Raw genomic sequence first — 27,942 nt, forward strand, 5'->3', positions numbered from 1 at the left:
TCACTTTTTGATATCTTTGAAAGACTACTGTCCAGTTTAGGATTCGTCCATTTGTTGGGAGTCATCACAGCCTTAATATCTATTTTTTTTATTTTTGTTGAAAGACCAACAAAATATACACCACAGCTATTCATAATTATTTTGAATTTGAATCTTTGGAGCCTGTGTCCTGTCATTATGTGACTCAATCACACATGAAAGATAGGGCTGCTTATTCACTGTTCACAAGTCACCCAACGTTTACTGTAGGTTTATGGATCATAGCCAACTTTTTTTAGACTACTGGTAACTAACTGCCTGGTGAAAACTATTGGGAAACCACACCATGTTGAGTTCAAGCACAAAATGAATTATACAGTATAGCTTCCAATTGAATTGTGCTGTTAATTCTTTACTGGCCAACCACACCATGTTGAATTCACACACAGTGTGAACGGAGTGAAATACAGTATATAGCTGAATTGTACTTGATACTTTGGCAAGCTTATAAAGCTATAAGAAATGTGATAGTTGTGATGTGCTTGCCCTCTTACCGAGATAAACTGTCAGAACATTCTAGGAAGATAATTTCTATTGTATTTATATATTGTTTTGATTTTATTTCAGATAGTTTGTGTATTTGTGATTATCTTTCCCGTACGTGTTCTCCTTTTTGTCACATATAGGTTTGCCGATAAAGGGGTGCAAATGTACTCTTAAATAAACATGCATTGTTATATTTGGTTTAATAAAGCAGTCAAAAATACTGTACCTGTATTTGCATGTTGTGAACCACAATTCCTTGCGCTAGCCTTTTACTGTGAATCACGTGACCCCGTCATTGAGGTAGGCGGAAATGAAAGTTAACCAGTTAGCGGTACCAGAGGTCCACAGCTGAAAAAGGTATTTATGAGAAAATAAACGAAATACGTTGCCAGCAATGTCAAGTAAAACTGGGTTGTAGAAAACATTTCTTCAATAGTACACATTTTTCTAACTACGTTTACGAGAAAAGGTGGCTGTCATGTCCTTATGCCCACACAAAGCTGTAGGCTAGCTAGGAGCTATAACGTTAGCTCACCATCTTCCGTGTTTTGCTTTTGTGGGCAGGGTATTTAAATATGGAGGCAATGAGACACTTTGAGTTGTTGATGTGTACAGTTAATCGATGTACATTAAGCTAGTAGTTATCAGCAAATGCGATGTCTCACCCTGTGCATCTTACACGCAGTAAATGTTTAGGTTCCCTTTTGTTGGGATCACACCAAAGATGGTGGATAAATGAAGATAGTCACTCCGTTCGTTTCACTTTAAAAAAAATGGTCAACTAAATTTTAATTGGTCACATACACGTGTTTAGCAGATGTTATTGCGGGCTAGCGAAATGTTTGTGTTTCTAGCTCCAACAGTGCAGTAATACCCAACAACAATACACACATCTAAAGTAATGGAATTAAGAATATATAAATATTTGGATGAGCAATGTTGGAGCGGCATAGACTAAAATACAGTAGAATACAGTATATACATATGAGATTAGTTATGCAAACATTATTAAAGTGGCCAGTGATTTCAAGTCTATGTATATAAGGCGCTAGTGATGGCTATTTAACAGTCTGATGACCTTGAGATAGAAGCTGTTTTTCAGTCTCTCGGTCCCAGCTTTGATGCACCTGTACTGACCTCGCCTTCTGGATGATAGCTGAGTGAACAGGCAGTGGCTCGAGTGATTGTTATCCTTTGATATTTTTGGCCTTTGTGTGACATTGGGTGCTGTAGATGTCCTGTAGGGCAGGTAGTTTGCCGCCACCGTCTGGAGCGCCCTGCGGTTGCGGGCGGTGCAGTTACCGTACCAGGCGGTGATACCCGACAGGATGCTCTTAATTGTGCATCTGTAAAAGTTTGTGAGGGTTTTAGGTGCCAAGCCAAATTGCTTCAGGCTTCTTCACCACACTGTCTGTGGGTGGACCATTTCAGTTTGTCAGTGATGTGTACGCGGAGGAGCAAGTGGGTCGGATCTGATGTCTAGTTAACGGTTTGTTTTTGGGGTAACATTTATGCTGGATCGAAAAGGTGTATTGTAGGACGTGATAACACCCAGATATGACTAAGCTATTCAAGCTACGACTGTCTCCTATGACTATCTCATAGTGAAGGGGTTCCCTAACATTTTCACTCATGCCTCACGCGTGTGTCTCGTAGATTTCTATGGGCACAAGCACTGTTCATGACACAAACTGTTCACACCCCTCTTGTTGGCAGAGAGAAAATGTTGCAGGTTTAAAGCTTGTTTCCTGCAATTCTGCACATTTTGTCATTGGGTGCAGAGCAAATGTTGCTGTTTCAAAGCTCATTTTATTGCAATTCAATAAATGTGCCATGTCTAATGTGTATTCATGTGATATTTGAGTGACTCGAACTTTACTACAAAATCTATGGGCTAATAAATCTAGTTAAAAAACATCTGACATGGGCTAATTGATCTGGGCATTTCTGACAAGTTATAAATATCTCTCTAAAGTATGCAATGACTGACATGATGGGGAAAACTGATGACACACTACCCAATTTCGAAATTGCACCTTGTGCGTTTTACTATTACAACTTTCAACAAAGTCAGACTGATAAGTGTTCAATTGGGTTGGGAGCTGGTGACTGAGACGGCCATGGCATATATTTGACATAGTTTTCATGCTCATCAAACCATTCAGTGACCTGTGGATGGAAACATTGTCATTCTATGGGGGTAAAGCCATGGTAGTAAACATGATTTTTTTTTTATACATGACCCTAAGCATGATGGGATGTTAATTGCTTAATTAACTCTGGAGCCAAACCTGTGTGAAAGCACCCAGTTCAATGTAACATTGCTAGGTTTAGGCTACTACATGTAGAATGGCTCCAGAGAGGGTAGCTGACGTTTTACTTGTTCCTAACAAAATGTGTTATTTGGTTGTTTTTTTTGCATTGTTTGTAACTTATTTTAGAACTTATTTTGTACATAGTGTTGCTGCTACCATCTCTTATAACTGAAAATAACTTCTGGACATCAGAACAGCGATTACTCACCACAAACTGGTAGAAGCTTTTTCCTTTAAAGAGTCCAACTTGAAGGACATATTGCTTTCCCGGGAACAGGCCCAAATCCACGTTATTTGCGTGAAGAGAAGATGGAGAAAAAGGAGGCGGAGGTCAGGCTGCCTTCTGAGAATCCATAGACGAGCGAGTAAACCCCCACTGCCATCTGTTCTTTTGGCAAACATGCAATCATTGGAAAATAAAATCAATGACCTACGAGCAAGATTAAACTACCAACAGGACATTAAAAAACGTAATATCTTAAGTTTCACCGAGTCGTGGCTGAACGACAACATGAACAACATACAGCTGGCGGGTTTTACACTGTATCGGACAGATACAGGACAGGACAGAACAGCAGCCTCTGCTAAGACAAGGGGTGGCAGTCTATGTATATTTGTAAACAACAGCTTGTGAAAGATATCTAAGGAAGTCTCAAGATTTTGCTCGCCTGAGGTAGAGTATCTCATGATAAGCTGTAGACCACACTAATCTACCTACAGAGTTGTCATCTGTATTTTTCGTATCTGTCTACATACCACCACTGACCAATGCTGGCACTAAGACCGCACTCAATGTGCTGAATGCGGCCATAAGCAAACAGGAAAACGCTCATCCAGAGGCGGTGCTCCTAGTGGCCGAGGACTTTAATGCAGGGAAACTTCAATCCGTTTTGCCACATTTCCACCAGCATGTTAAATGTACAACCAGAGGGGGAAAAAACTCTAGACCACCTTTACTCCACACACAAAGATGCGTATAAAGCTCTCCCTCCATTTGGCAAATACGACCATAATTTTATCCTCCTGATTCCTGCTTACAAGCTCAAATGAAAGCAGGAAGCAACAGTGACTCGGTCAATGAAACAGTGATCAGATGAAGCAGATGCTAAATTACAGAACTGTTTTGCTAGCACAGGCTGGAATATGTTCCGCGATTCTTCCGATGACTTTGAGGTGTACACCACCGGTCACTGGCTTCATCAATAAGTGCATCAATGACGTCGTCCCCACAGTGACTGTAAGTACATACCCCAACCAGAAGTCATGGATTACAGGCAACATCCGCACTGAGCTAAAGGGTAGAGCTGCCTCTTTCAAGGAGCGGGACTCTAACCCGGAAGCTTATTAGAAATTCCGCTATGCACCAGCTGTTCCGGACAATAGTGTGATCACGCACTCCGCAGCCGATGTGAGTAAGACCTTTAAACAGGTCAACATTCACAAGGCCGCAGGGCCAGACGGATTACCAGGACGTGTACTGCGAGCATGCGCTGACCAACTGGCAAGTGTCTTCACTGACATTTTCAACCTCTCCCTGCCTGAGTCTGAAATACCAACATGTTTTAAGAAGACCACCATAGTGCCTGTGCCCAAGAACACTAAGATAACCTGCCTAAATGACTACCGACCCGTAGCACACCATGAAATGCTTTGAAGGGCTGGTCATGCCTCACATCAACACTATTATCACAGAAACCCTATACCCACTCCAATTTGCATACCGCTCTAAGAGATCCACAGATGATGCAATCTCTATTGCACTCAACACTGCCCTTTCCCACCTGGACAAAAGGAACACCTATGTGAGAATGATATTCATTGACTACAGCTCAGCGTTCAACACCATAGTGCCCTCAAAGCTCATCACTAAGCTAAGGACCCTGGGACTAAACACCCCCCTCTGAAAATGGATCCTGGACTTCTTGACGGGCCGCCCCAGGTGGTAAGGGTAGGTAACAACACATCTGCCACGCTGCTCCTCAACACGGGGGCCCCTCAGGGGTACCTACTTAGTCCCCTCCTGTACTCCCTGTTCACTCATGACTCCATGGCCAGGCACGACTCCAACACCATCATTAAGTTTGACGATGACAGAACCGTGGTAGGCCTGATTACCGACGAGACGGTCAGAGACCTGGTCGTGTGGTGCCAAGACAACAACCTCTCCCTCAACGTGATCAAGACAAAGGAGGTGATTGTGGACTGCAGGAAAAGGAGGACCGAGCACGCCCCCATTCTCATCAACGGGGCTGTAGTGGAGCAGGTTGATATCTTCAAGTTCCTTGGTGTCAAAATCACCAACAAACTATCATGGTCCAAACTAGGGTTGCACATTTTGGGGAAAATCAGAGCTGGAAACTTTCCATGGGAATTAACGGAAATAAATATATGCAAATTAATATTAATACCATTTAAATGTCGATGTTTTTTGCATTGTCTATATTTACCATATAATATGGAGAGACAGACATAAACCTTTTACCTTTTCGGGGGTGGAAGGTAGCCTAGTGGTTATAGCATTGAGCCAGTAACCGAAAGGTTGCTAGATTGAATCACCGAGCTGACAAGGTAAAAGTCCGTTCTGCCCCTGAACAAGGCACTTAACACACTGTTCCTAAGCCGTCATTTTAAATAAGAATTTGTTCTTAATTGACCCGTGGATGTATTTCAAGGCCTACCTTCAAACTCAGCGCCTCTTTGCTTGACATCATGGGAAAATCAAAAGAAATCAGCTAAGACCTCCACAAGTCTGGTTCATCCTTGGTAGCAATTTCCAAATGCCTGAAGGTACCACATTCATCTGTACAATAGTACGCAAGTATAAATGCCAAGGGAAATTGCAGCCGTCATACCGACCAGGAAGGAGACGCTTTCTGTCTCCTAGAGATGAATGTACTTTGGTGCGAAAAGTGCAAATCAATCCCAGAACAACAGCAAAGGACCTTGTGAAGATACTTGAGGAAACCTGTACAGAAGTATCTGTATCCACAGTAAAACTAGTTCAGTATCGACATAACGTGAAAGGCCGCTCAGCAAGGAAGAAGCCACTGCTCCAAGACTGCCATACAAAAGCCATACTGTGGTTTGCAACTGGGGGACGAAATTTGTACTATTTGGAGAAATGTCCTCTGGTCTGATGAAACAAAAATAGAACTGTTTGGTCATAATGACCATCATTATGTTTGGAGGAAAAAGGGGGAGGCTTGCAAGCCGAAGAACACCTCCCATCCGTGAAGCACGGGGGTGGCAGCATCAAATAGATGGCGTCATGAGGATGGAAAATTATGTGGATATATTGAAGCAACATCTCAAGACATCAGTCAGGAAGTTAACCTCGTTGGGCTAGAGGGCAGTATTTTCACGTCTGTATGAAAAGCGTGCCCAGAGTAAACTACCTGCTACTCAGGCCCAGAAGCTAGGATATGCATATTATTAGTAGATTTGGATAGAAAACACTCTGACGTTTCTAAAACTGTTTGAATGATGTCTGTGAGTATAACATAACTCATATGGCAGGCGAAAACCTGAGAAAATCCAACCATGAAGTAGGAAATCTGAGATTTGTAGTTTTTTCAAGTGATTGCCTTTCCAATATCCAGTGTAAATGGGGTCAGATTGCACTTCCTAAGGCTGCCACTAGATTTCAACAGTCTTTAGAAAGTTGTTTCAGGCTTCTATTGTGAAAGGGGAGAGAATAAGACCACTCAAAGCAGGTGGCTCAGCTGAAAGCCATGAGTTGTGTATGGCGCGTGGCCGTGAGCTCCGTTCCCTTTCGTTTCTAATGACAACGGAATTGTCCGGTTGGAATATTATTGACGATTTATGATAAAAACATCCTATAGATTGATTATATATATCGTTTGACATGTTTCTACGAACTTTAATTAATTTTTTAAACTTTTCTTCTGGACTTAGTGCACGCGTTTTGTGCATTTGGATTAGTGAACTAAACGTGCGAACAAAAAGGAGGTATTTGGACATAAAGATGAACTTTATCGAACAAAACAAACATTTATTGTGGAACTGGGATTCCTGGGAATGCATTCCGATGAAGATCATCAAAGGTAAGTGAATATTTATAAAGCTATTTCTGACTTTTGTTGACTCCACAACATGGCCGGTATCTGTATGCCTTGTTTTGGTGGCTGAGCGCTGTACTCAGATTATCGCATGGTGTGCTTTCACCGTAAAGCTTTTTTGAAATCTGACAGCGGTTGCATTAAGGAGAAAGTTATCTTTAAGCCGTTTTGCCACAACTTTGGAAGTATGCTTGGGGTCATTGTCCATTTGGAAGACCCATTTGCGACCAAGCTTTAAGGACAACAAAGGCAAGGTATTGGAGTGGCCGTCACAAAGCCCTGACCTCAATCCCATAGAAAATTTGTGGGCAGAATTGAAAAAGCGTGTGCGAGCAAGGAGACCCACAAACCTGACTCAGTTACACCAGCTCTGTCAGGCGGAATGGGCCAAAATTCACCCAACTTATTGTGGGAAGCTTGTGGAAGACTACCCAAAACGTTTGACCCAAGTTGAACAATTTTAAAGGCAATGCTACGAAATACTAATGAGTATATGTAAACTTCTGACCCACTGGGAATGTTATGAAATAAATAAATAACTGAAATAAATCATTCTATCTACTATTATTCTGACATTTCACATTCTTCAAATAAAGTGGTGATTCTAACTGACCTAAGACAGGGAATTTTCACTAGGATTTAAATGTCAGGAATTGTGAAAAACTGAGTTTAAATGTAGTTGGCTAAGGTGTATGTAAACTTCTGACTTCAACTGTAAATAAAGGTTAAATTTAAAAAATCATAAGTAGACATAGTTGCAAATGTTTAAATCCTTCCAATATAAATTTTAAAAACTATTTAGTTACAAATGTAACTTTAATTAAATGAGTTGACTCTTCACATGGGATGATTTCACTGAACAACAAAAGAAAGGCAATATTGAATGATCCCCAATGATCCATCGCATCTCCCAGAATCTGTAAAGTTATAGTCTAGAAGCTAAAGCTATGGTTGTCTTCCTCTCAGGCTTCCATGTCTTCTCCCTGGACCTCCAAAATGTCCACTTTTTGAACATCAGACTCAGAGGCCTCATCTTCTCTGTCACTTTCCAACCTTGTTGAGGATGACTTGTTGTCAGGCTCAAGAAGCCTCGAATTTGCCCGGATGGCCACCAAATTTTCATCCCTTGTACTGGTCAGCCTGTTGCGTGCTTTGGTGTGTGTGTTCCCAAATAAGGACAAGTTGCACTCTGAGGCGGCTGATGTTGGTGGGATTTGGAGGATGATGAAGGCAACAGGGGGAAGAGCCACAGATCCACAAAGATCCAGACTGCCAAGAACCTTGCCGTCATCCAGGCCAAGGTGGCGAGACACAGTAGTGATGACACCACAGGCCTTGTTGTTACAACTTTCCAACTGCTTACCACTCTCCCAAAATACATCATCCAGGAGGATCTTCTTGATGAGGCTGTCCATATTGGCAGACTGATATTGCCATTTCTTGGAGAGACTCTTCCCTTCCAGGAGACTGTCAAACATGATGACCACACCATCCCAACGGGTGTTGCTGGGCAGCTTCTTCTCACTTTGCTTGGTGAAGTAGGTTGCTGCTATAACTTGATGACCCTTCACACACATAACCATTTCCTTGGCTCTCTTGTAGAGTGTATCTGTTGTTTTCAGTGCCATGATGTCCTTGAGGAGCAGATTCAATACACGAGCAGCACAGACATTGGGTGTGATGTGAGGGTAGGACTCCTCCACTTTAGACCAAGCAGCCTTCATGTTTGCAGAATTGTCTGTCACCAGTGCAAATATCTTCTATGGTCTAAGGTCATTGATGACTGCCTTCAGCTCATCTGCAATGTAGAGACAGGTGTGTCTGTTGTCCTTTGTGTCTGTGCTTTGCAACCATAGTCTTAACACACCAAGACAGTCAGGAAGAGGGCACGACAAAACCTATTCCCCCTCAGGAGACTGAAAAGATTTGGCATGGGTCCTCAAAAGGTTCTACAGCTGCACCATCGAGAGCATGTTGCATCACTGCCTGGTATGGCAACTGCTCGGCCTCCGACCGCAAGGCACTACAGAGGGTAGTGCATGCGGCCCAGTACATCACTGGTGCCAAGCTTCCTGCCATTTAGGACCTCTATACCAGGCGGTGTCAGAGGAAGGCCCTAAAAATTGTCAAAGACTCCAGCCACCCTAGTCATAGACTGTTCTCTCTTCTTCCGCATGGCAAGCGGTCCTGGAGCGCAAAGTCTAAGTCCAAGAGGCTTCTAAACAGGTTCTACCCCCAATCCACAGGACTCCTGAACATCTAATCAAATGGCTACTCCCCCTTTTTACACTGCTGCTACTCTCTGTTATTTTTCATGCATAGTCACTTTAATAACTCTACCTACATGTACATATTACAATTACCTCAACTAACCGGTGCCCCCGCACATTGCCACTGCCTGGTACCCCCAGTATATAGCCTCGCTATTGTTATTTTACTGCTGATCTTGAATTTTTTGTTTGTTTTTCTTAGTTGTATTTTTAAGTATGTTTTTACATATATTTTGTTTAACTGCGTTGTTGGTTAGGGCTTGTAAGTAAGCATTTCACTGTAAGGTCTTCTTCACCTGTTGTATTAGGCACATGTTACAAATGAAATTTGATTTGATACTCAAATTTTCCCTATACCCATCATGAGGTTGCTACATCCTAGCCTATGAATGACAGGTGACAACGTAGGTGCACACAGGTCTAAGGCACTGCGTCTCAGTGCTAGAGGCATAACTACAAACCCTGGTTCGATCCCGGGCTGTATCACAACCGGCTGTGATTGGGAGTCTCATAAGGCGGCACACAATTGTCCCAGCATCGTCCGGGTTAAGGGAGGGTTTGGCCGGGGTAGGCCATCATTGTAAAATAAGAATTTGTTCTTAATTAACTGACTTGCCTAGTTAAATAAATACATGCATTCAATACCACCTTGCACACTCTTGCCTGCATCTAGCTGATATAAGGTGTAATCATTAGTCCAACATTTGCAAACGAGACAAATTCAGGTATTTTTTGTCCCTGCTTTGTTCGCTTCCGTTTGAGAAATGTTTTTCAACAGAATCAGTGGAATGAATACACCCCTGATCACGCATAAACACAGTTCACTTTCATAGCAGCCACGTTGTATTCCTTCTCACCTCTATGCACTCTCCTCTTCTCACCTATTCCTTTCGTTTGTGGACTTCAATGAACAACACATCAGCTGTATGTGACCTAGCGAAAAAACCGTTCCAAGCCAAACCATGTCATAACTGCTACACACAGCCTACGTCGTTGTCCCCATATTAGCTAAAGTAACGTTTTAGTCAATATAGCTAATAGAACTAATGCGTTAGTAAACTTGCTGCAATCATGCAGTAACATTACAGTGTATAGTCATTAAGCAGTTACACCGGCGGGCACCGGTGGCAATACATTTGTTAAACCTAAAGCTTACCTATTACTTGGAAGAGTTCCAGTGTTGTGTTGGATAGTTATAGCCAGCTAGCTAACATAGCATCCCTCTGTTTGAGCCGGGTGTTTGAGTAACTAAACTGGCCAGCTGCATTTTGCTAGCTAAGTAAGGGAAACTGAAAGTGAAAGAAAATGACCTCTCTTGCTTCTCCTTAATTTTTGAATAAAGGAATTTGTTGAAAACTGTTCAACTATTGTCTTAATCTCTTGGAGTCAACTACTCACCACATTTTATGCACTGCACTCCTAGCTAGCTGTAGCTTATGCTTTCAGTGCAGGATTCATTCTCTGATCCTTTGATCGGGTGGACAACATGTCAGTTCATGCTGCAAGAGCTCTAATATGTTGGAGGACATCCTCCGGAAGTTGTCATAATTACTGTGTAAGTCAATTTAAGGCAGTAATAACCAAGAGCCTCCTAGGTTTTGTATTGAAGCCAATATACCAAGAGGAGGGCGGAAGCTTGTTGTCCTCCAGCTACACCATGGTGCTACCCTACAGAGTGTTGCTGAGGCTACTGTAGACCTTCATTACAGAACAATGTGTTTTAATAAATTATTTGGTGATGTGAATATATTTAGTCCATCTTTATCTAAAAAGGATAACTTTTTCAATGTTATCAATACAATTTTTTTTTTTTGAAATTCACAGAAGGAGTGTCCTCCCCTTCCTCTGAGGAGCCTCCACTGTTATGTTGTGGTCCACTGTGTGGTCCACTGTGTATGTTGGAAGGGAGGTTACACAGGGGAAATAGATAGATAGCAATTTTTTTGTATTGCAGTGAGTGATTCACTTCGGAGTCTGCTGTGTCATGTCAGTTATGTGTGTTCTTAGATTGTGCCTGTGTCTTTCTCAGGGCTGTGATGTCATGGCAGCAGCCAGTGTGACAAGACCCGGCAATGTCCAGACCACAGAGAAATCACAGTTAACCTTGAAAGGTATAAGCAACTTTTAATTCCTCTCATCTATCACCTGCTCTTGTAACCTACTCTAATACTCACCCTCTTCCCTGTGTCTGTGTAGATTTCTCTTAAACTCATGACAACCTGGTTCCCCAAGCTATTATTGTCCCACTTTCATTTTTCAGCCTCCATTGTTATTCCACTTTTCCATTTGTTCTCCCTGCATTTTATTACTCCCTTTCCTCTCTCTTTTCCTCAGTTAATATTGCATGCACTACTATGCTGTCACCCATCACTCACTCCCCCACTCGTATAAGATCAAATGAAACAAGTTTAATTCACCTTGACAGTTTTAAATAATTGGAACATTTCAGGTCTGTCCTCCCTGTTGAAAAGATTCAGCAGTATCCTAACAGTTATTCGGCCCACGTTTTCCTGAGCGGATATATAATTCAGTTCAATGTTAATTTCGACATGGATAGCCACGGTAGCCAGAAAGGTTTGACATTTCGCTGGCCAAGTGAGCATCACATTAATATGGAGCAATCAACAACACATTTATGAACAGAAGTACACTGTGCCTAAACTACCACCCTGTTTGCCTGTGACAGCTAGAGGGCGGCATTTGCATTTTAGTGTTTGCTTGTCATACAGTTACAAATCCAGAGTAGCTGTAATAAGTATTTGTATTACAAACTGTAGTTTAAGGATTGGCTGGAGTTGGTGTACCACAGTAGTCTTTTTTTGTATTTTGCTATATGTTCAACAATTGTTTATTTTTTTTCTTCTTCACCAAGTGGTCTCAGCAAAGCCTCAGTCACCCAAGCTGCCCACCCGCTCCAGACTCAGCTCTTTTGTGGAGGTGACTGCAGATGGCCTGACTAGTGAAACCAAGAAAACGGGCAAACGAACTGGACACCTTGAGCTACAGTGGAATGAGGACCTCACCCTGTGAGCCCACCTAATCTCAACCTCACTTACTCTGTTGTTGATGCTTGTATATTGTTTAGAGTGTGTGTGTGTGTGTGTGTGTAAGGTAGGCCTATTTGATTGTGTATCTGATTATGACTTGTGTAGGAATGTGACGCCTCAGAGCCGGTTAGATCTTAAGCTGTGGAGCTGCCACACTTTGAGGAAGGAGTTACTGGGGACTGCCACCATTGACCTTCTTGACACTCTGCGTACACATGATGGCAAGAGTAAGACAATAAAAGTTTATTTTTATGTAGGCCATTGTCCATGGATAGTTAGCAGGACTCCCAGTCATGCTACTGTAGTATTCTATCTACTTTAAAATATTTGGGGTTACCCTCTACCGAACTGCAAGTTCAAGTTTACAATTGTGGAAGTCTTAAATTTTTTTTACAAACATGTCAGAGAAAGAACTTTGGTTTTCTATACGCAGTTGATAGGTCACTGCTCTTCAATAACCTATCTCTTATCATCCATCTTACTTTTCCCAAATCCTTCATTTTCTTTCTATTTCGTTTTCCTTCCCTCCATCCCACACTTCCCCCTAACCCTCCAGTGGAGAATCTGCAGCTCAGTCTGGTCTTGCAGACCGAGAACAAAGGCTCACTTGTAGCTGGAGGCGAGCTGAACGTCTGTCTGGACGGCCTGGTTGTTGATCTGGGATCTTTGCCCAATGGCAGCACAGCAACAGACAGTGAGTCCCGCCTTGCAACACACACACACATTAACACTTAAAAAAGAGTGCACACTCTTTTTTTTAATGCAAACAAAATCTTCCCACACACTTTCTTTCTCGTATTCTCTATCTTGCTCTCTGGTATATATTCACTCGCTTTACAGTTAGTGACTTATGCTTTTCAGACTCCACCCAAGCAAGAAGTGCAGGGCTCATTTGGAGAACGGCAAAGAGTGTACTTTGTGATGTTGCGGTGGAGTTTTTAATGTAACGTAATGTGATAGAATAGTGATATTTTGAGCCATCATGTTACTAGTGTGCAAGTTTGCACACAGTCTTTCACATGTTGAGAAGAAGACCAAAGAGTTTTATGTGGCTATTTGACAATTACAACTTTCCAAATTTGCACGTAGGCCTAGTTGATACTATTGCTAAATATCCACTATAACTTGTGAACACAGAAACATAATTAGCTGGTAACTCTTTAGTCTCACCATGACGCCGGCGTGTTTTGGACTTGTAACCCCTTTAAAACATTGAGTTTGAGCTACAGACTTCTGGGTTGTACTATTGAATTCGTCTAGACCAACAATTAGTCTGTGTGATTAATGAGGGCTTAGCTAGAGCGCTGTTTGTGAGACAAGGGCGGATCCTGAAGGGGCCCGGGCTTTATAAAAACCTCTGTAAAGTCCAAATGGTTTGAGCTGCAAACTATTAAAAGAGATCTCAAAGCTGAGATCTCTCACGAACACGCACATGTAACATGTTTTTCTCTAAAGCAACACAAGAGTCATTAGAAGGTAAGGGGTTCTTCTACATAGATCATAGGAAATCCCAGGACGTAGTGTCTGTAATACTGTAATAAGATCACATTGTTTCTGTCACAAACACGACACAGTTGTCAAGGACTCGTTGGATATTAATTTCCCACTGAGCGAACCATTTCTGTACTTTCAGCATTCATATAAAGTCATTTGTATCACGTTTTTGCTTTGTCTGACCTTATTTTTATTATTGTGACTGTTTATGTGAAATTAATTTGTTTATACTTGTTGTCCTGAAAAGAAAATGGCCAAACACTTCATTGTGAGGCTAAATGTAAGGACTGGACATGCAGATAAATGAAAGTCTGATTTTGAAGCAGATTTTTGCTGTGTTTTCGGGACAGATAGGGTTAACGACAGTGACAGGTCTTTTTATGTTGTCAACACTTTACTGCATGTATACGAATGAGTGATAAAAAAGCCCACCCAAACAGTGCAGCAGCGTCTTCTGTTTACAAACAGCAGACAAATATACTTTTGTGAGACAAAGATTGGACTTGCCTCTTGAGTTTGTTAAATGTTGTTTTTAATGAATAACAACACATTAAATTGACTTATAGAGGTGGCTTGAATTTCTCAGTTCATGCATCTCTCATCTGTGTATGAAATAACACACAAGCCTTTTCATTCCGAATCACAGAGCCAGAATGTTTCCTAGTGAATGAACACAGCACAAGTCAGGGTTGGGTTTCTGAGCGTATGGTTCATAAATGTGTATCTTTGTGTGTTTAAACAGTACCAGTCAAAGTTTGAACACACCTACTCATTCAAGGGTTTTTCTTTATTTTTACTATTTTCTAGTGAAGACACCAAAACTATAAAATAACACACATGGAATCATGTAGTAACCAAATAAGTGTTAAACAAATCAAAATGCATTTTGTATTTGAGATTCTTCAAAGTAGCCACCATTTGCCTTGATGACAGCTTTGCACACTCTTGGCATTCTCTCAACCAGCATCATGAGGAAGTCACGTGGAATTCATTTCAATTAACAGGTGTGCCTTGTTAATTTGTGGAATTTCTTTCCTTCTTAATGCGTTTGAGCCAATCAATTGTGTTGTGACAAGGTAGGGGTGGTATACAGAAGATGGCCCTATTTGGTATAAGACCAAGTCCATATTATGGCAAGAACAACTCAAATAAGCAAAGAGAAACGATAGTCCATCGTTACTTTAAGAAATTAAGGTCAGTCAATGCGGTACATTTCAAGAACTTTTAAAGTTTCTTCAAGTGCAGTCGCAAAACCATCAAGCACTATGATGAACCTGGGTCTCATGAGGACCGCCACAGGAAAGGAAGACCAATAGTTACCTCTGCTGCAGAGGAAAAGTTCATTATAGTTACCAGCCTCAGAAATTGCAGCTCAAATAAATGCTTCATAGAGTTCAAGTAACATACACAATTTCAACATCAACTGTTCAGAGGAGACTGCGTGAATCAGGCCTTCATGGTCGAATTTCTGCAAAGAAACCACTACTAAAGGACACCAATAAGAAGAAGAGACTTGCTTGGGCCAAGAAACACAAGCAATGTACATTAGACCAGTAAAAAACAATCTGTCCTTTGGTCTGAGTCCAAATTTGAGATTTTTGGTTCCAGCCGTCGTGTCTTTGTGAGACGCAGAGTAGGTGAACGGATGATCTCTGCATGTGTGGTTCCCACTGTGAAGCATGGAGGAGGAGGTGTGGGGGTGCTTTGCTGGTGACACTGTGAGTGTCACTGTCATTTAGAATTCAAGGCATATTAATCAGCATGGCTACCACAGCATTCTGCAGCGATACGCCATCCCGTCTGGTTTGTACTTAGTCGCACTATAATTTGTTTTTCAACAGGACAATGACCCAACACACCTACAGGCTGTGTAAAGGCTATTTAAACAAGAAGGAGAGTGATGGAGTGCTTCATCAGATGATCTGGCCTCCACAATCCCCCAGCCTCAACCCAATTGAGATGATTTTGGATGAGTTGGACCGCAGAGTGAAGGAAAAGCAGCCAACAAATGCTCAGCATTTGTGGGAACTCCTTCAATAATGTTCAAAAAGCATTTCAGGTGAAGCTGGCTGAGAGAATTCCAAGAGTGTGCAAAGCTGTCATCAAAGGGTGGGTACGTTGAAGAATCTCAAATATAAAATATATTTGGATTTGTTGAACACCTTTTTTGGTTACTAAATGATTCCATGTGTGTGATTTCATATTTTTCATGTCTTCACTATTATTATTCAGTGTAGAAAATAGTAAAAATAAAGAAAAACCCTTGAATGAATAGGTGTGTCCAAACTTTTGACTGGTACTGTATATTGTGTGTGTTTATGCCTGTGCATGAAGGTTAATATTGTTCTTAAATCGATGAATAGGCTTTACAACCCCTGTTCCATTCAGATTTGTTACTTTGGTGTTCCCCAAGCGCTCTTTCACACCTGCACGCCGTCATCACGCATAGCCATGCACACGCTTGGGAGTGCTTATGTGGAATTTGTTTCTCAAAATTGCGTAATTGACTCTGGTTTCTGTGAGTTGTGCAGGACAATCGGCTCCTGTGATCCGGGGGGTTTCCTCTCTGCCTGGCTGGGTAGGGGCTCACTGTGGGACAGGGGGAAGGGAGGGGGAAGAAGTCTATTAAGGGAATGAATATGTGCTTTCTGAAGTCTTAGTGTGTGTGTGTGTGTGTGTTGCAGGGGGAGTGTTAGTGAATAGAGGTCTGGAGTGTGTGCTCTTGGGGGCAGGTTTTAAGGGGCTACGTGTATGAAGGTCTGGAGTGTGTGCCTTCTGGCGAGGGGGGGGGGGGGTGTATAAAGGTTCAAGTGTGCGCCGTGTTGCAGGGGGAAGGTGTGTTAAGGCCCTCTGTGTTCTCTCTAAAGGCAGCTCTGTTAGTTTAGTGTTTTCCCTCATTTCCCCTGGCAGTTTTTCTGACACGCTGACACACACTGCTACCATAAACAGACCTTTGTGCTGCAGCCAGTGAAAAACACATCCAGACCAGACAGAACTCACCTTTACGTATATACAGGCCTAAACGGACAAACACATGCACTCTTATGCATGTGCATTGCACACACTCTTATACATGCAGGCACATCATATAAAGCAACAGACATATAAACTCTGCAAAAAAAGAAACGTCCTCTCACTGTCAACTGCGTTTATTTTCAGCAAACTTAACATGTGTAAATATTTGTATGAGCATAACAGGATTCAACAACTGAGACATAAACTGAACAAGTTCCACAGACATGTGGCTAACAGAAATTGAATAATGTGTCCCTAAACAAAGGGGGGTTCCAAAATCAAAAGTAACAGTCAGTGTCTGGTGTGGCCACCAGCTGCATTAAGTACTGCAGTGCATCTCCTCCTCATGGACTGCCCCATATTTGCCAGTTCTTGCTGTGAGATGTTACCCCACTCTTCCATCAAGGCACCTGCAAGTTCCCGGACATTTCTGGGGGGAATGGCCCTAGCCCTCACCCTCCGATCCAACATGTCCCAGACTTGCTCAATGGGATTGAGATCCGGGCTCTTCCCTGGCCATGGCAGAGCATTGACAATTCCTGTCTTGCAGGAAACCACGCACAGAACGAGCAGTATGGCTGGTGGTATTGTCATGCTGGAGGGTCATGTCAGTATGAGCCTGCAGGAAGGGTACCACATGAGGGAGGAGGATGTCTTCCCTGTAACACACAGCGTTGAGAACAAGCTCAGTCCGATGACGCTATGACACACCGCCCCAGACCATGGCGGACCCTCCACCTCCAAATCGATCCTGCTCCAGAGTACAGGCCTCGGTGTAACGCTCATTCCTTTGATGATAAACGCGAATCCGACCATCACCCCTGGTGAGACAAAACCGCGACTCATCAGTAAGGGGCACATTTTGCCAGTCCTGTCTCGTCCAGCGACGGTGGGTTTGTGCCCATAGGCGACATTGTTTCAGGTGATGTCTGGTGAGGACTTGCCTTACAACAGGTCTACAAGCCCTCAGTCCAGCCTCTCTCAGCCTATTGCGGACAGTCTGAGCACTAATGGAGGGATTGTGCGTTCCTGGTGTAACTCGGGCAGTTGTTGTTGCCATCCTGTACCTGTCCCGCAGGTGTGAGGTTCGGATGTACCGATCCTGTGCAGGTGTTGTTACACGTGGTCTGCCACTGCGAGGACGATCAGCTGTCCGTCCTGTCTCCCTGTAGCACTGTCTTAAGCGTCTCACAATATGGACATTGCAATGTATTGCCCTTGCCACATCTGCAGTCCTCATGTCTCTTTGCAGCGTGCCTAAGGCACGTTCACGCACTTGAGCAAGGACCTTGGATCTTTCTTTGTGTTTTTCAGAGTCAGTAGAAAGGCCTCTTTAGTGTCACAAGTTTTCATAACTGACCTTAATTCAAATCAAAGGTATTTATAAAGCCCTTTTTACATCAGCTGATATATCAAAGTGCTGTACATGAACTCAGCCTAAAACCCCAAACGGCAAGCAATGCAGGTGTAGAAGCACGGTGGCTAGGAAAAACTCGCTAGAAAGGCCAGAACCTAGGAAGAAACCTAGAGAGGAACCAGGCTATGAGGAGTGCCCAGACCTCTTCTGGCTGTGCCGGGTGGAGATTATAACAGAACATGGCCAAGATGTTCAAATGTTCATAGATGACCAGCAGGGTCAAATAATAATCATCACAGTGATTGTCAATGGTGCAACAGGTCAGCACCTCAGGAATCAATGTCAGTTGGCTTTTCATAGCCGATCATTCAGAGTATTTCTTTCTCTAATTGCCTACCGCCTGTAAACTGTTAGTGTCTTAACGACCGTTCCAAAGGTGCATGTTCATTAATCGTTTATACAAGCATGGGAAACAGTGTTTGAAGCCTTCCAATAAAGATCTGTGAAGTTATTTGGATTTTTACGAATTGTCTTTGAAAGACAGGGTCCTGAATGTGTGTGTGTGTGTGTGTGTGTGTGTGTGTGTGTGTGTGTGTGTGTGTGTGTGTGTGTGTGTGTGTGTGTGTGTGTGTGTGTGTGTGTGTGTGTGTGTGTGTGTGTGTGTGTGTGTGTGTGTGTGTGTGTGTGTATTCAGGACCCTGTCTTTCTTTTATATATATAAACACACACAGTATGTTCAGAATAATTGTGAAACTGTTGTTAAACCATATGTAAATATTGCCAATAACAAAAGGCAAATAAAATCAACTTTCTTGGGGGGATGGAGTTGGGGAGGAGGCTAGCTGCTGATGTAGGATTGGCTCTTCAGTTAGATGGATTTTAGGGGAAAACATGGAATCCAATCCGCTTTGGCTCAACTCATTGAAACATTAACTTTTGGGTGGATTTCAAGTAGCAGTGTGCCACCAGCAGATGGTTTCCCCCTTTTAACCACTTTCCGACTTACTGTTCCTCCATCTCCGGAAAGTTTAGCTAAGGCAACACAAACAAACAGATCTGTCTCATGTCTCTCAGTGGGTGTATGAGGGCAACCGCTAGACTTAGCTATGTCATTGGATGATGCATTCAGGGCAGTATGAGACAGTGGTTTCTCCTCAACTAGACCGTTTATGTTACGTGTCCAATGGAGTCTCACAAGAGGTCCTTTCATTCAGGTTAAACAGGCACACAGGCTTGTTTTTCTCAGTAACAACTCAGATCCTGCCTCAGGTAAACAGGTAATCTATTAACACATTAAAGCTGCAATATGTAACTTTTTGGCCGATCCGACCAAATTCACATAGAAATGTTAGTTATAGATCTGTCATTCGCATCGATAGCAAGTCTAAGAAGTGGTAGATCTGTTTTATGTGTGCGGTTTTTATGCTTCCCGTCCTTCAGTTTTTTTTCATTGTATTTATTTTTTTGCGTCTTTCTTTTTTTATACACCAGCTGAAAATACGATATTAGGGGTTATGTAAAATATATTTTACAGCGTTTTAGATGGTACAGTGATTCTCTACACACTATACTTTCTTGTTTTGTCACATACTGATTTCTTGGTGGTTAGTTACTGCAGCTCGTGGCCCACTCCTATTATGTGTCCCTGTTTTATAATGAAAGGCATGTTATTGGGCTGTGGTTTCAGTCAGGGCAGGGAATGAACACACTCATTCAGTCACAGACCACATTCTATAGCAGTGAAAATTGGTCTCTTGAAACCGTAACCATCAAGTGTGCTGTGATTTTTGTTATTCTCTATAGACATTGGATGGTATATATTATTTTCTTACTAATGGTTATAATGAAGTTTGGTGTATTGATGGTGCGTCCTTTGTCTGTCCTGTTTGTACAGAGATACTGCAGTCGGACAGATCAAACCTACGCAGGACCCAGAGTGAGGAAACCTCCAGTACAGCCTGCAGCCCCCGCGGCAGGTGAGAACGAACAAACATACAAATACTTATTTTTACTGACCTGAGCTATTTGTACTCGATTCATACCCCTATAGAATACAGGTTGTATGAACAAACTATTTCACACAAATAGATTCACTCATTTCACAGTTTGGATGTATAGAGATTTACTATATGTTTCTCTAGTCCCTTGTACACATACGTCTGAGCACACACACGGCCTCTCCGAAGTCTTACTTAAAACACAAATATACCCCTTTGAGGGAAATGGTCAATGCAGTGATCCAACACAGAGATGCCTTAATCAGACCAATGATAAGTTAGAGATAATGAGCATGCCAAGCGTGAGACACTGCTGTACTGCAACACACAGAGGTATGGTATTTCCCTGAAAACATTAGAGGGCATTGCTGTGGACCTTTTTGTTTGGAACACCATTCAACAGCGCCATCCATCTGTCCCTAAAGAGAGGAGTAGAAAGGGAGGTGTAGAGAGAAGTGCGGAGTTCTACGTTTTTTTGGTGCTTCTGTATTCTCCCATGACAAGAAGCATGTACTACCCCCCCCCCCCCCTTTCCCAATGGGGAAAAAGCCAAAAGGTTTATATGTTCTCCTGTCCTTTTCCAAATTACTGTTCTTCTGTCCCGCTTTTAGTATAGGTAGTTGGTGGGGGGAAAAACTCACTGTGAATAGACAACTTTTCAGAACCTTACTCAAGTTTCCATTGATAATGATCCAACTTTGTACTCAGCATTCTGATGTCTGGGGGGTAAAAACCAACATGTTTTCATTGTATAAAAGCACTTGTAGGAAATAACCTATATTTAGCTTTAGGAAAATACGAGTATATTTTGAGAGGGAAAGTTCTCACACTGACTCTTCTTTGTTTGTGTGTATGCATGCCCTGCCGCCTGTGTGTGAGATGTGTTGAGCTGCTTTTTCAACATTTTCAAGTCAAAGTATCAAACATTTTCTTTATTCTACTCCAAAGTTTCAGCTGCAAACATATTTTATATTAACATTTACGTCAGTAGCTTAGCTTTACATCGCAAATCTACATGCTGTCCATTTTAGGAGATGGAGAGAATTTAATTCTATGTGGTGTGATTGATCCTGACCCCTCTCCTGTGTCTGTGTACGTGTTCTGGTCAGGACTCACAGACACTCTGCAGAGGATTCGCAAGGGGGTTCCCCGGGGGTCGCTCTGGCTAATGGAGAGCCAAGTGAGGAGCAGAGTCCTGGGGCTTCTGGTCGCAACTACTCGGCCAAGAACTCTCACAGCAGCCCTGGGAGTGCAGGTACTATAACCTTGGAGACATGATTATTTTTCTGTCACTCTCCATTCACTTGACACTAGAATTGATACATTTTTCCCAGTGTGGGTCAATCAACTCCTTTACCTGCCCTACCCCAAAGGTAAAGTTGAGCTGACTGCCAATGGGCTGGAGAATGGCCGTAGCAGCCTGACTCGTCATACACCCCCACCATCCTCCCCGCCGGCCCAGTCCCCAGCCCCCAGCAGCAGCAGCCCCTCTCCTGGGCTAGACGGCACAACCCTCCCTCCTCCTACAGAGGCACCCCCTGCTGGAGCTAACCCAGACCCCGCCAACCCAACCACTGCCACAGAGCCGGTTCCAGAGTTACTACCCACTGGGTAAGAGTTTGCGTGTAGGTGCTTGTGCGTGTCTGATTGGCATTATGGTCAATCTCCTCACATGTAACTTGACTGAGCTAACATGCCTCTCGCTCTCTCTCTCTCTGCCTCTCTCTCTCTCTCTCTCTGCCTCTCCTCTCTCTCTCTCTCTCTCTCTCTGCCTCTCTTTCTCTCTGCCTCTCTCTCTGCCTCTCTCTCTGCCTCTCTCTGCCTCTCTCTCTCTCTGCCTCGCTCTCTCTCTCTCTCTCTGCCTCTCTCTGCCTCTCTCTCTCTCTCTCTCTCTCTGCCTCTCTCTCTCTGCCCCTCTCTCTCTCTCTGCCCCTCTCTCTCTCTCTGCCCCTCTCTCTCTCTCTGCCTCTCTTTCTCTCTCGCTCTCTCTCTGCCTCTCTCTCTCTCTCTGCCTCTCTGCCTCTCTCTCTGCCTCTCTCTCTGCCTCTCTCTCTGCCTCTCTCTCTGCCTCTCTCTCTGCCTCTCTCTCTCTCTGCCTCTCTCTCTCTCTGCCTCTCTCTCTCTCTGCCTCTCTCTCTCTCTGCTCTCTCTCTCTCTCTCTCTCTCTGCCTCTCTCTCTCTCTCTGCCTCTCTCTCTCTCTCTCTCTCTCTCTCTCTCTCTCTCTCTCTCTCTCTCTCTCTCTCTGCCTCTCTCTCTCTGCCCCTCTCTCTCTCTCTGCCTCTCTCTCTCTCTCTCTCTGCCTCTCAGCTGGGAGCAACGAGTTCTGCCCCATGGCAGGGTGTACTATGTGGACCACAACACAAAGACCACCACCTGGGAAAGACCACTTCCACCTGGGTCAGTCAGCCTACACACTTTGACCTCTACTCCCCCTCTTCCTCTCTTTATCTCACACTTCCTACCATCAGAGGAGGGTGCTGACAGTTAACCAGCCCAGTGCATGATGGGAATATATCTTTCAATTCAATTCAAGGGCTTTATTGTCATGGGAACATGTTCACATTGCCAATTTCCAGTATCTCTTTCTGTGAAGGGGAGATCGTGCCCACTTGTGAACATTCCCTGCATGTTTCTCTTTAGCTCAGACTGCTGCCTATATAAACATACAGAGCTGGAGGATCCTAGCAGGGTGGTGTTGGGGTGTGAAGTGGGCCCACAGTCAGGGAGTGGCAGACTCATTCACAGCACAGTAACATTCCTGGGGGTCTGACTCTGGACAGTCAAATGAACTGAGACTAGTCTTATTTTCTCTGGCTGGAAGAAGCTGACTCCATTAAATATGATAAATTACTGAATAATTGGTTTGCGCCACTCCCCACCCCAACTTAGACTATCCTATCCATTTAGAGGAGTCCTTTTCTTACAGTAGTAGTGTGTCAGGTCTGTTAGTGTGTGTTTTATGTGTTTGGCCATTTGGTCTCTCATCTCTTTAACAGGCTGTGAATCACCAGCACTGATTGTTTGAGTCTCTGTTGATTTCCAGTGGTGTTTCTCACTGTGTGCTGCGGAACCCAGCTCTCTCTTGTGGCGGTACCAGAGCCTTTTATTGCCATTTTATTTCAGTGAATATTTATTGATTTTCATTTGCGCTGTGTGAGAAGCCTGTTTGAGGTAAAGCTCACTCCTGCCCCGTCTCACTTTTTCCACAGAAAGGAACGGTCTGGAGAACAAAAGTCCTTTCTTAGAAAGAGCACATGTATGCAGCGCTATTCTGGACCCATATGAGGCTTAATTAGCGTCTCGCCTCTCGGAGGCTGGACTGGTTCTGACTACAGATGCCGGGTTTAGTGCTTAGTGCTTGGTACACATACCTGGTCTGAGTTAGCATGGAGCTGCCACACACCCAACCTCCAACCGTAGTGCAGCTCAGATGAAAGGCGTGGTGTGGGCCTGCATTAATGGGTTTTGAGCTGAGCTCTTTTTCTAGCAGCGTAGGGGTTTAACTGCTCTCATGTTCCAGACAGTATGGGAGCCACAGTACTGCTCTGTGGGATATAGGAGTCACAGTACTGCTCTGTGAGATATAGGAGCCACAGTACTGCTCTGTAGGATATAGGAGCCACAGTACTGCTCTGCAGGATATAGGAGCCACAGTACTGCTCTGTAGGATATAGGAGCCACAGTACTGCTCTGTGGGATATAGGAGCCACTGTACTGCTCTGTGGGATATAGGAGTCACAGTACTGCTCTGTGAGATATAGGAGCCACAGTACTGCTATGTAGGATATAGGAGCCACAGTACTGCTCTGTAGGATATAGGAGCCACAGTACTGTTCTGTGGGATATAGGAGCCACAGTACTGCTCTATAGGATATAGGAGCCACAGTACTGTTCTGTAGGGTCTCAGGGAAACAGCAGCACAGGGAACAGGGAGGGATGTTACATTGCGTCTCTCAAAGTTCCTTTTTGAGGAATTTCTGAGCTGTGTGTGTGTTAGCATACAGAAGTATTTGCTGTTTTGTCTTCCAAATACTGTTCTGGTTTAGTCAGATATATGAGAACAGCTTCAGCAGCCTGCACACATAATAAAACACAACTGTACTGAACTGGGAATGTGCTTGTGTTGGTTTACATATGCATTATCCCACAGAAACACATCTTAATCTTGTGTTTGCATATCCTAGCATGTCCATAATTATATATGTCTGTGTGTGTATGTCCGTTTGTACATTTGAATGAGTCTCACTCCTCTCTGTCCCTGTACAGTTGGGAGAAGCGTGTGGACCAGCGAGGCAGGTTCTACTATGTGGACCACAACACCAGAACCACCACGTGGCAACGACCCACAGAAGAATCAGTCCGGAACTATGAGCAGTGGCAGTCCCAGCGCAACCAGCTCCAAGGGGCAATGCACCAGTTCAGCCAGAGGTTCCTCTACCAGGTAACTCAACATAGAACTACTGTACTGTCTGTACTACTTATTTAGCCCCTTTAGGTGTGGCCCTCTAAAAGCTTCCCCTCAGCATAGAATTCTGGGTAAAACACAAGGGTACAGAAGGGCATTCGTTGAGGTAAAAATAATAAAGCATTCTGAATCTGAAATGGGCGTTCCATGGTACATCAAATTACTGAAATGAGCTGAAACTCTCATTGGTTTCTATTAAAACCTCCCTGCTCCCACCCACCCAGTCTGCTCGACAAGCTAATTCTGAACCTCTTTTCAAAATAACATCCACCTCATTGATTATGAGTAACCATGAGTCCCTGAGAACTAGCTGTCCGGTCTGCTGCTGCTGGTAGGCGGATTCTGTTTTGGAATGCCGCTTCGCTGTTAGCTTGCTTATTTTTAGGCCGGTCTGTGCAAAATTAGTTGGGGGGGCGGGGGTGATCAGCTGGCTGCTTGGGACTCTGACGTCACTCACTCCCCTCCATGGCCAGATAAGAGCACGTTTAGTCTATACTATACTTTTAGCTTTGCTCGTCATTTGAGAGAGATCATTCACTTGCATTCTGTATCAAATGTTACCAGGTTCGAGAATGTTGCATATATGTGCTGGTGCGTTTGTGAGCTGAGCCCATTATAATGTCATGATCGATTTAAAGTAGACTTGCCCCTTGACCCTGCTCATTGTCACGTGCTAAGGCAGAAATATCAAACTTGACTCCCAACATTACAGCTGTGAGAGCACACATGCTTGCTCGCTCACACACACACACACACACACACACACACACACACACACACACACACACACACACACATATGAACAACTATGTGACACAGTACACACCAAGACATAGATTAAGTACATAACACACAGTACATAACACATAACACAAAGAGCAGTCAGTCATTGACTGCTGTTTCTGCCTCCAAAATTCCCCCTTTTCTACCTCCTGCTTCTTATTCGCTCTGTCCATTCTCACTGAAAGAGGGGTTCATGCAGCAACACCACTGGAACTGGTCCATTGTCTCAGTACTCAACTACCTACTTAAAGGCCCAAGGCAGTCAAAATGTGATTTTTCCTGTTTTATATGTAATAATTGATTGTATTTATATAGTGCTTTTCTGCTAACTGAGGTATTCAAAGCACTTTACAGAGTAGGGGGGAAACTCACCTCATCCACCACGGTGATGCACAGCGATCATTTTTGTGCCAGAACGCTTACCAGCTATCAGGTGGAGAGTGATATATGCCCAATAGGAGTGATTAGGTGGCCATGGTGGAATGGGACCAGGGTGGGCATGAAGCCATTACATCAGGGTTAACATCCCCACTCTTACAATAAGGTCATATTTATTTATTTTTTTAAACCCCTTTTTCTCCCCAATTTAGTGGAATCCAATTGCTTGTTACAGTCTTGTCTCATCGAAGGTCAAGAGCCATGCGTCTTCCGAAACACAACCCAAACAATCTGCACTGCATCTTGACACAATTCCCACTTAACCTGAAAGCCAGCCGCACCATTGTGTGGGAGGAAACACCATACACCTGGCGACCGTGTCAGCGTGCACTATGCCTGGCCCGCCACAGTAATCGCTGGTGCGGGATGGGACAAGGACATCCCTGCCGGCCAAACCCTCCCCTAACCCGGACGACGCTGGGCCAATTGTGCGCCGCCCCATGGGTCTCCCGGTTGTGGCTGGCTGCGACAGCCTGGACTCGAACCCAGAATCTCTAGTGGCACAGTTAGCACTGCCTTAAAACATTGTGCCACTCAAGAGGCCTACAATACATTCTATGGGATATTTAATTACCACATAGAGTCAGGAAACACGTTTAACGTCCCATCTGAAGGTCTACACCCTATGCAGGGCATTGTCCCCTTCACTGGGGCATTGGGATCTCCTTAGACTACAGGGAAAAGTGAACTCTACTGGCCCTCCAACACTTCCAGCAGAATCTGGTCTCCCATCCAGGATGGACCCTGCTTAGCTTCTGAAGCAAGCTAGCAGTGGGATGCAGGGTGGTATGCTGCTGATATATGAAGTTTCTTTCCAAAACACTATATATCCTTTTGGAGAAATGTTGGTAAATGAGCGTTTATTGTTTGAAGGACTTATGAAAGAGATGTGGTGTTTTTTCACTTTCTAATCATGGCATGGGGTTTTTCCATGTCAGACATGTGTTTGTTTGAAATCTATCATTTTAGAGAGACAAATAATCATGTTGTTTTGCAAAACGCTATATATCTGGCTCACTCTCAGAGAATGAAGTAGTACTGCTAGGTGTTACACAGTCAAATGTAAAATAAATACAAATAACTAAAAAAAAGTATAATTAACTGTACAAATAATACATTTGTGACATCAATATTGTTATTTTAAAAAATTATACAGTAATATGAGATCTGTGTGTAAAACATTTACATTTGACATTTTAGACATTTAGCTGATGCTTTTATCCAGAGCGACTTACACTTAGTGCATTCATCTTAAAATAGCTAGGTGAGACACAGTCTCAGTCAAATATACAGTATACAAAGTTTCCATTCCAGCTAAACAATGGACATACAGTGCCTTTGGAAAGTATTCAGACCCCTTGACTTTTTCCACATTTCGTTGCGTTACAGCCTTATTCTAAAATGGATTAACTGAAACAATCAATCTATACACAATACCCCATAATGACAAAACGAAAACAGGTTTTTAGACATTTTTAACAAATAATAAAAAAACAGACATACTTAATTTACGTAAGTATTCAGACCCTTTGCTATGAGACTTGAAATTGAGCTCCGGTGGATCCCGTTTCCATCTTGCATCCCGTTTCCATCTTGCATCCCGTTTCCATCTTGCATCCCGTTTCCATCTTGCATCCTGTTTCCAGAAAATGCCTGCAGCATTGAAGGTCCCCAAGAACACAGTGGCCTCCATCATTTTTAAATGGAAGAAGTTTGAACAACCAAGACTTCCTAGAGCTGGCTGCCTGGCCAAACTGAGCAATCGGAGGGGAGGACAAGGGCTTTGGTCATGGAGGTGACCAACAGCCCGATGGTCACTCTGACAGAGCTCTAGAGTTGTGTTGTGTGACAAAACTGCACATTTTAGAGTGGCCTTTTATTGTTCCTAGCACATGGTGCACCTGTGTAATGATCATGCTGTTTAATCAGCTTCTTGATATGCCACACCAGTCAGGTGGATGGATTATCATGGCAAAGGAGAAATGCTCACTAACAGGGATGTAAACAAATTCGTGCTCACTATTTATTTCAGGTCATGAAACATGAGACCAACACTTTACATGTTGTGTTTATTTTTCTGTTCAGTATAGTTAATAGACCAATAAGAAAGAGAGTTCCAAACCTCTCTGCCAATAACAGCTAATGTTCAGTTTTCC

General features: G+C 43.4%; 1 protein-coding gene across 2 annotated transcripts in view; it reads left to right on the forward strand.

Moving 5' to 3' along the window:
• The first annotated feature begins 800 nt into the window (after positions 1–800).
• LOC139389768 (WW domain containing E3 ubiquitin protein ligase 2) overlaps positions 801–27,942 on the forward strand; it is a 40,041-nt gene continuing 12,899 nt past the window's right edge. For both annotated transcript variants that reach the window (XM_071136746.1, XM_071136823.1), the window contains exons 1-10: positions 801–882; positions 11,219–11,300; positions 12,062–12,215; positions 12,342–12,463; positions 12,793–12,930; positions 19,997–20,078; positions 21,209–21,354; positions 21,473–21,710; positions 22,408–22,497; positions 24,367–24,541. In XM_071136746.1, the coding sequence (XP_070992847.1) occupies positions 11,231–11,300; positions 12,062–12,215; positions 12,342–12,463; positions 12,793–12,930; positions 19,997–20,078; positions 21,209–21,354; positions 21,473–21,710; positions 22,408–22,497; positions 24,367–24,541 (1,215 nt within the window). In that variant the 5' untranslated portion in view covers positions 801–882; positions 11,219–11,230. The remainder of the gene's footprint in view (positions 883–11,218; positions 11,301–12,061; positions 12,216–12,341; positions 12,464–12,792; positions 12,931–19,996; positions 20,079–21,208; positions 21,355–21,472; positions 21,711–22,407; positions 22,498–24,366; positions 24,542–27,942) is intronic.

This window comes from Oncorhynchus clarkii, chromosome 1 (genome assembly GCF_045791955.1).
Source record: "Oncorhynchus clarkii lewisi isolate Uvic-CL-2024 chromosome 1, UVic_Ocla_1.0, whole genome shotgun sequence".
NCBI classification, from domain to species: Eukaryota; Metazoa; Chordata; class Actinopteri; order Salmoniformes; family Salmonidae; genus Oncorhynchus; species Oncorhynchus clarkii.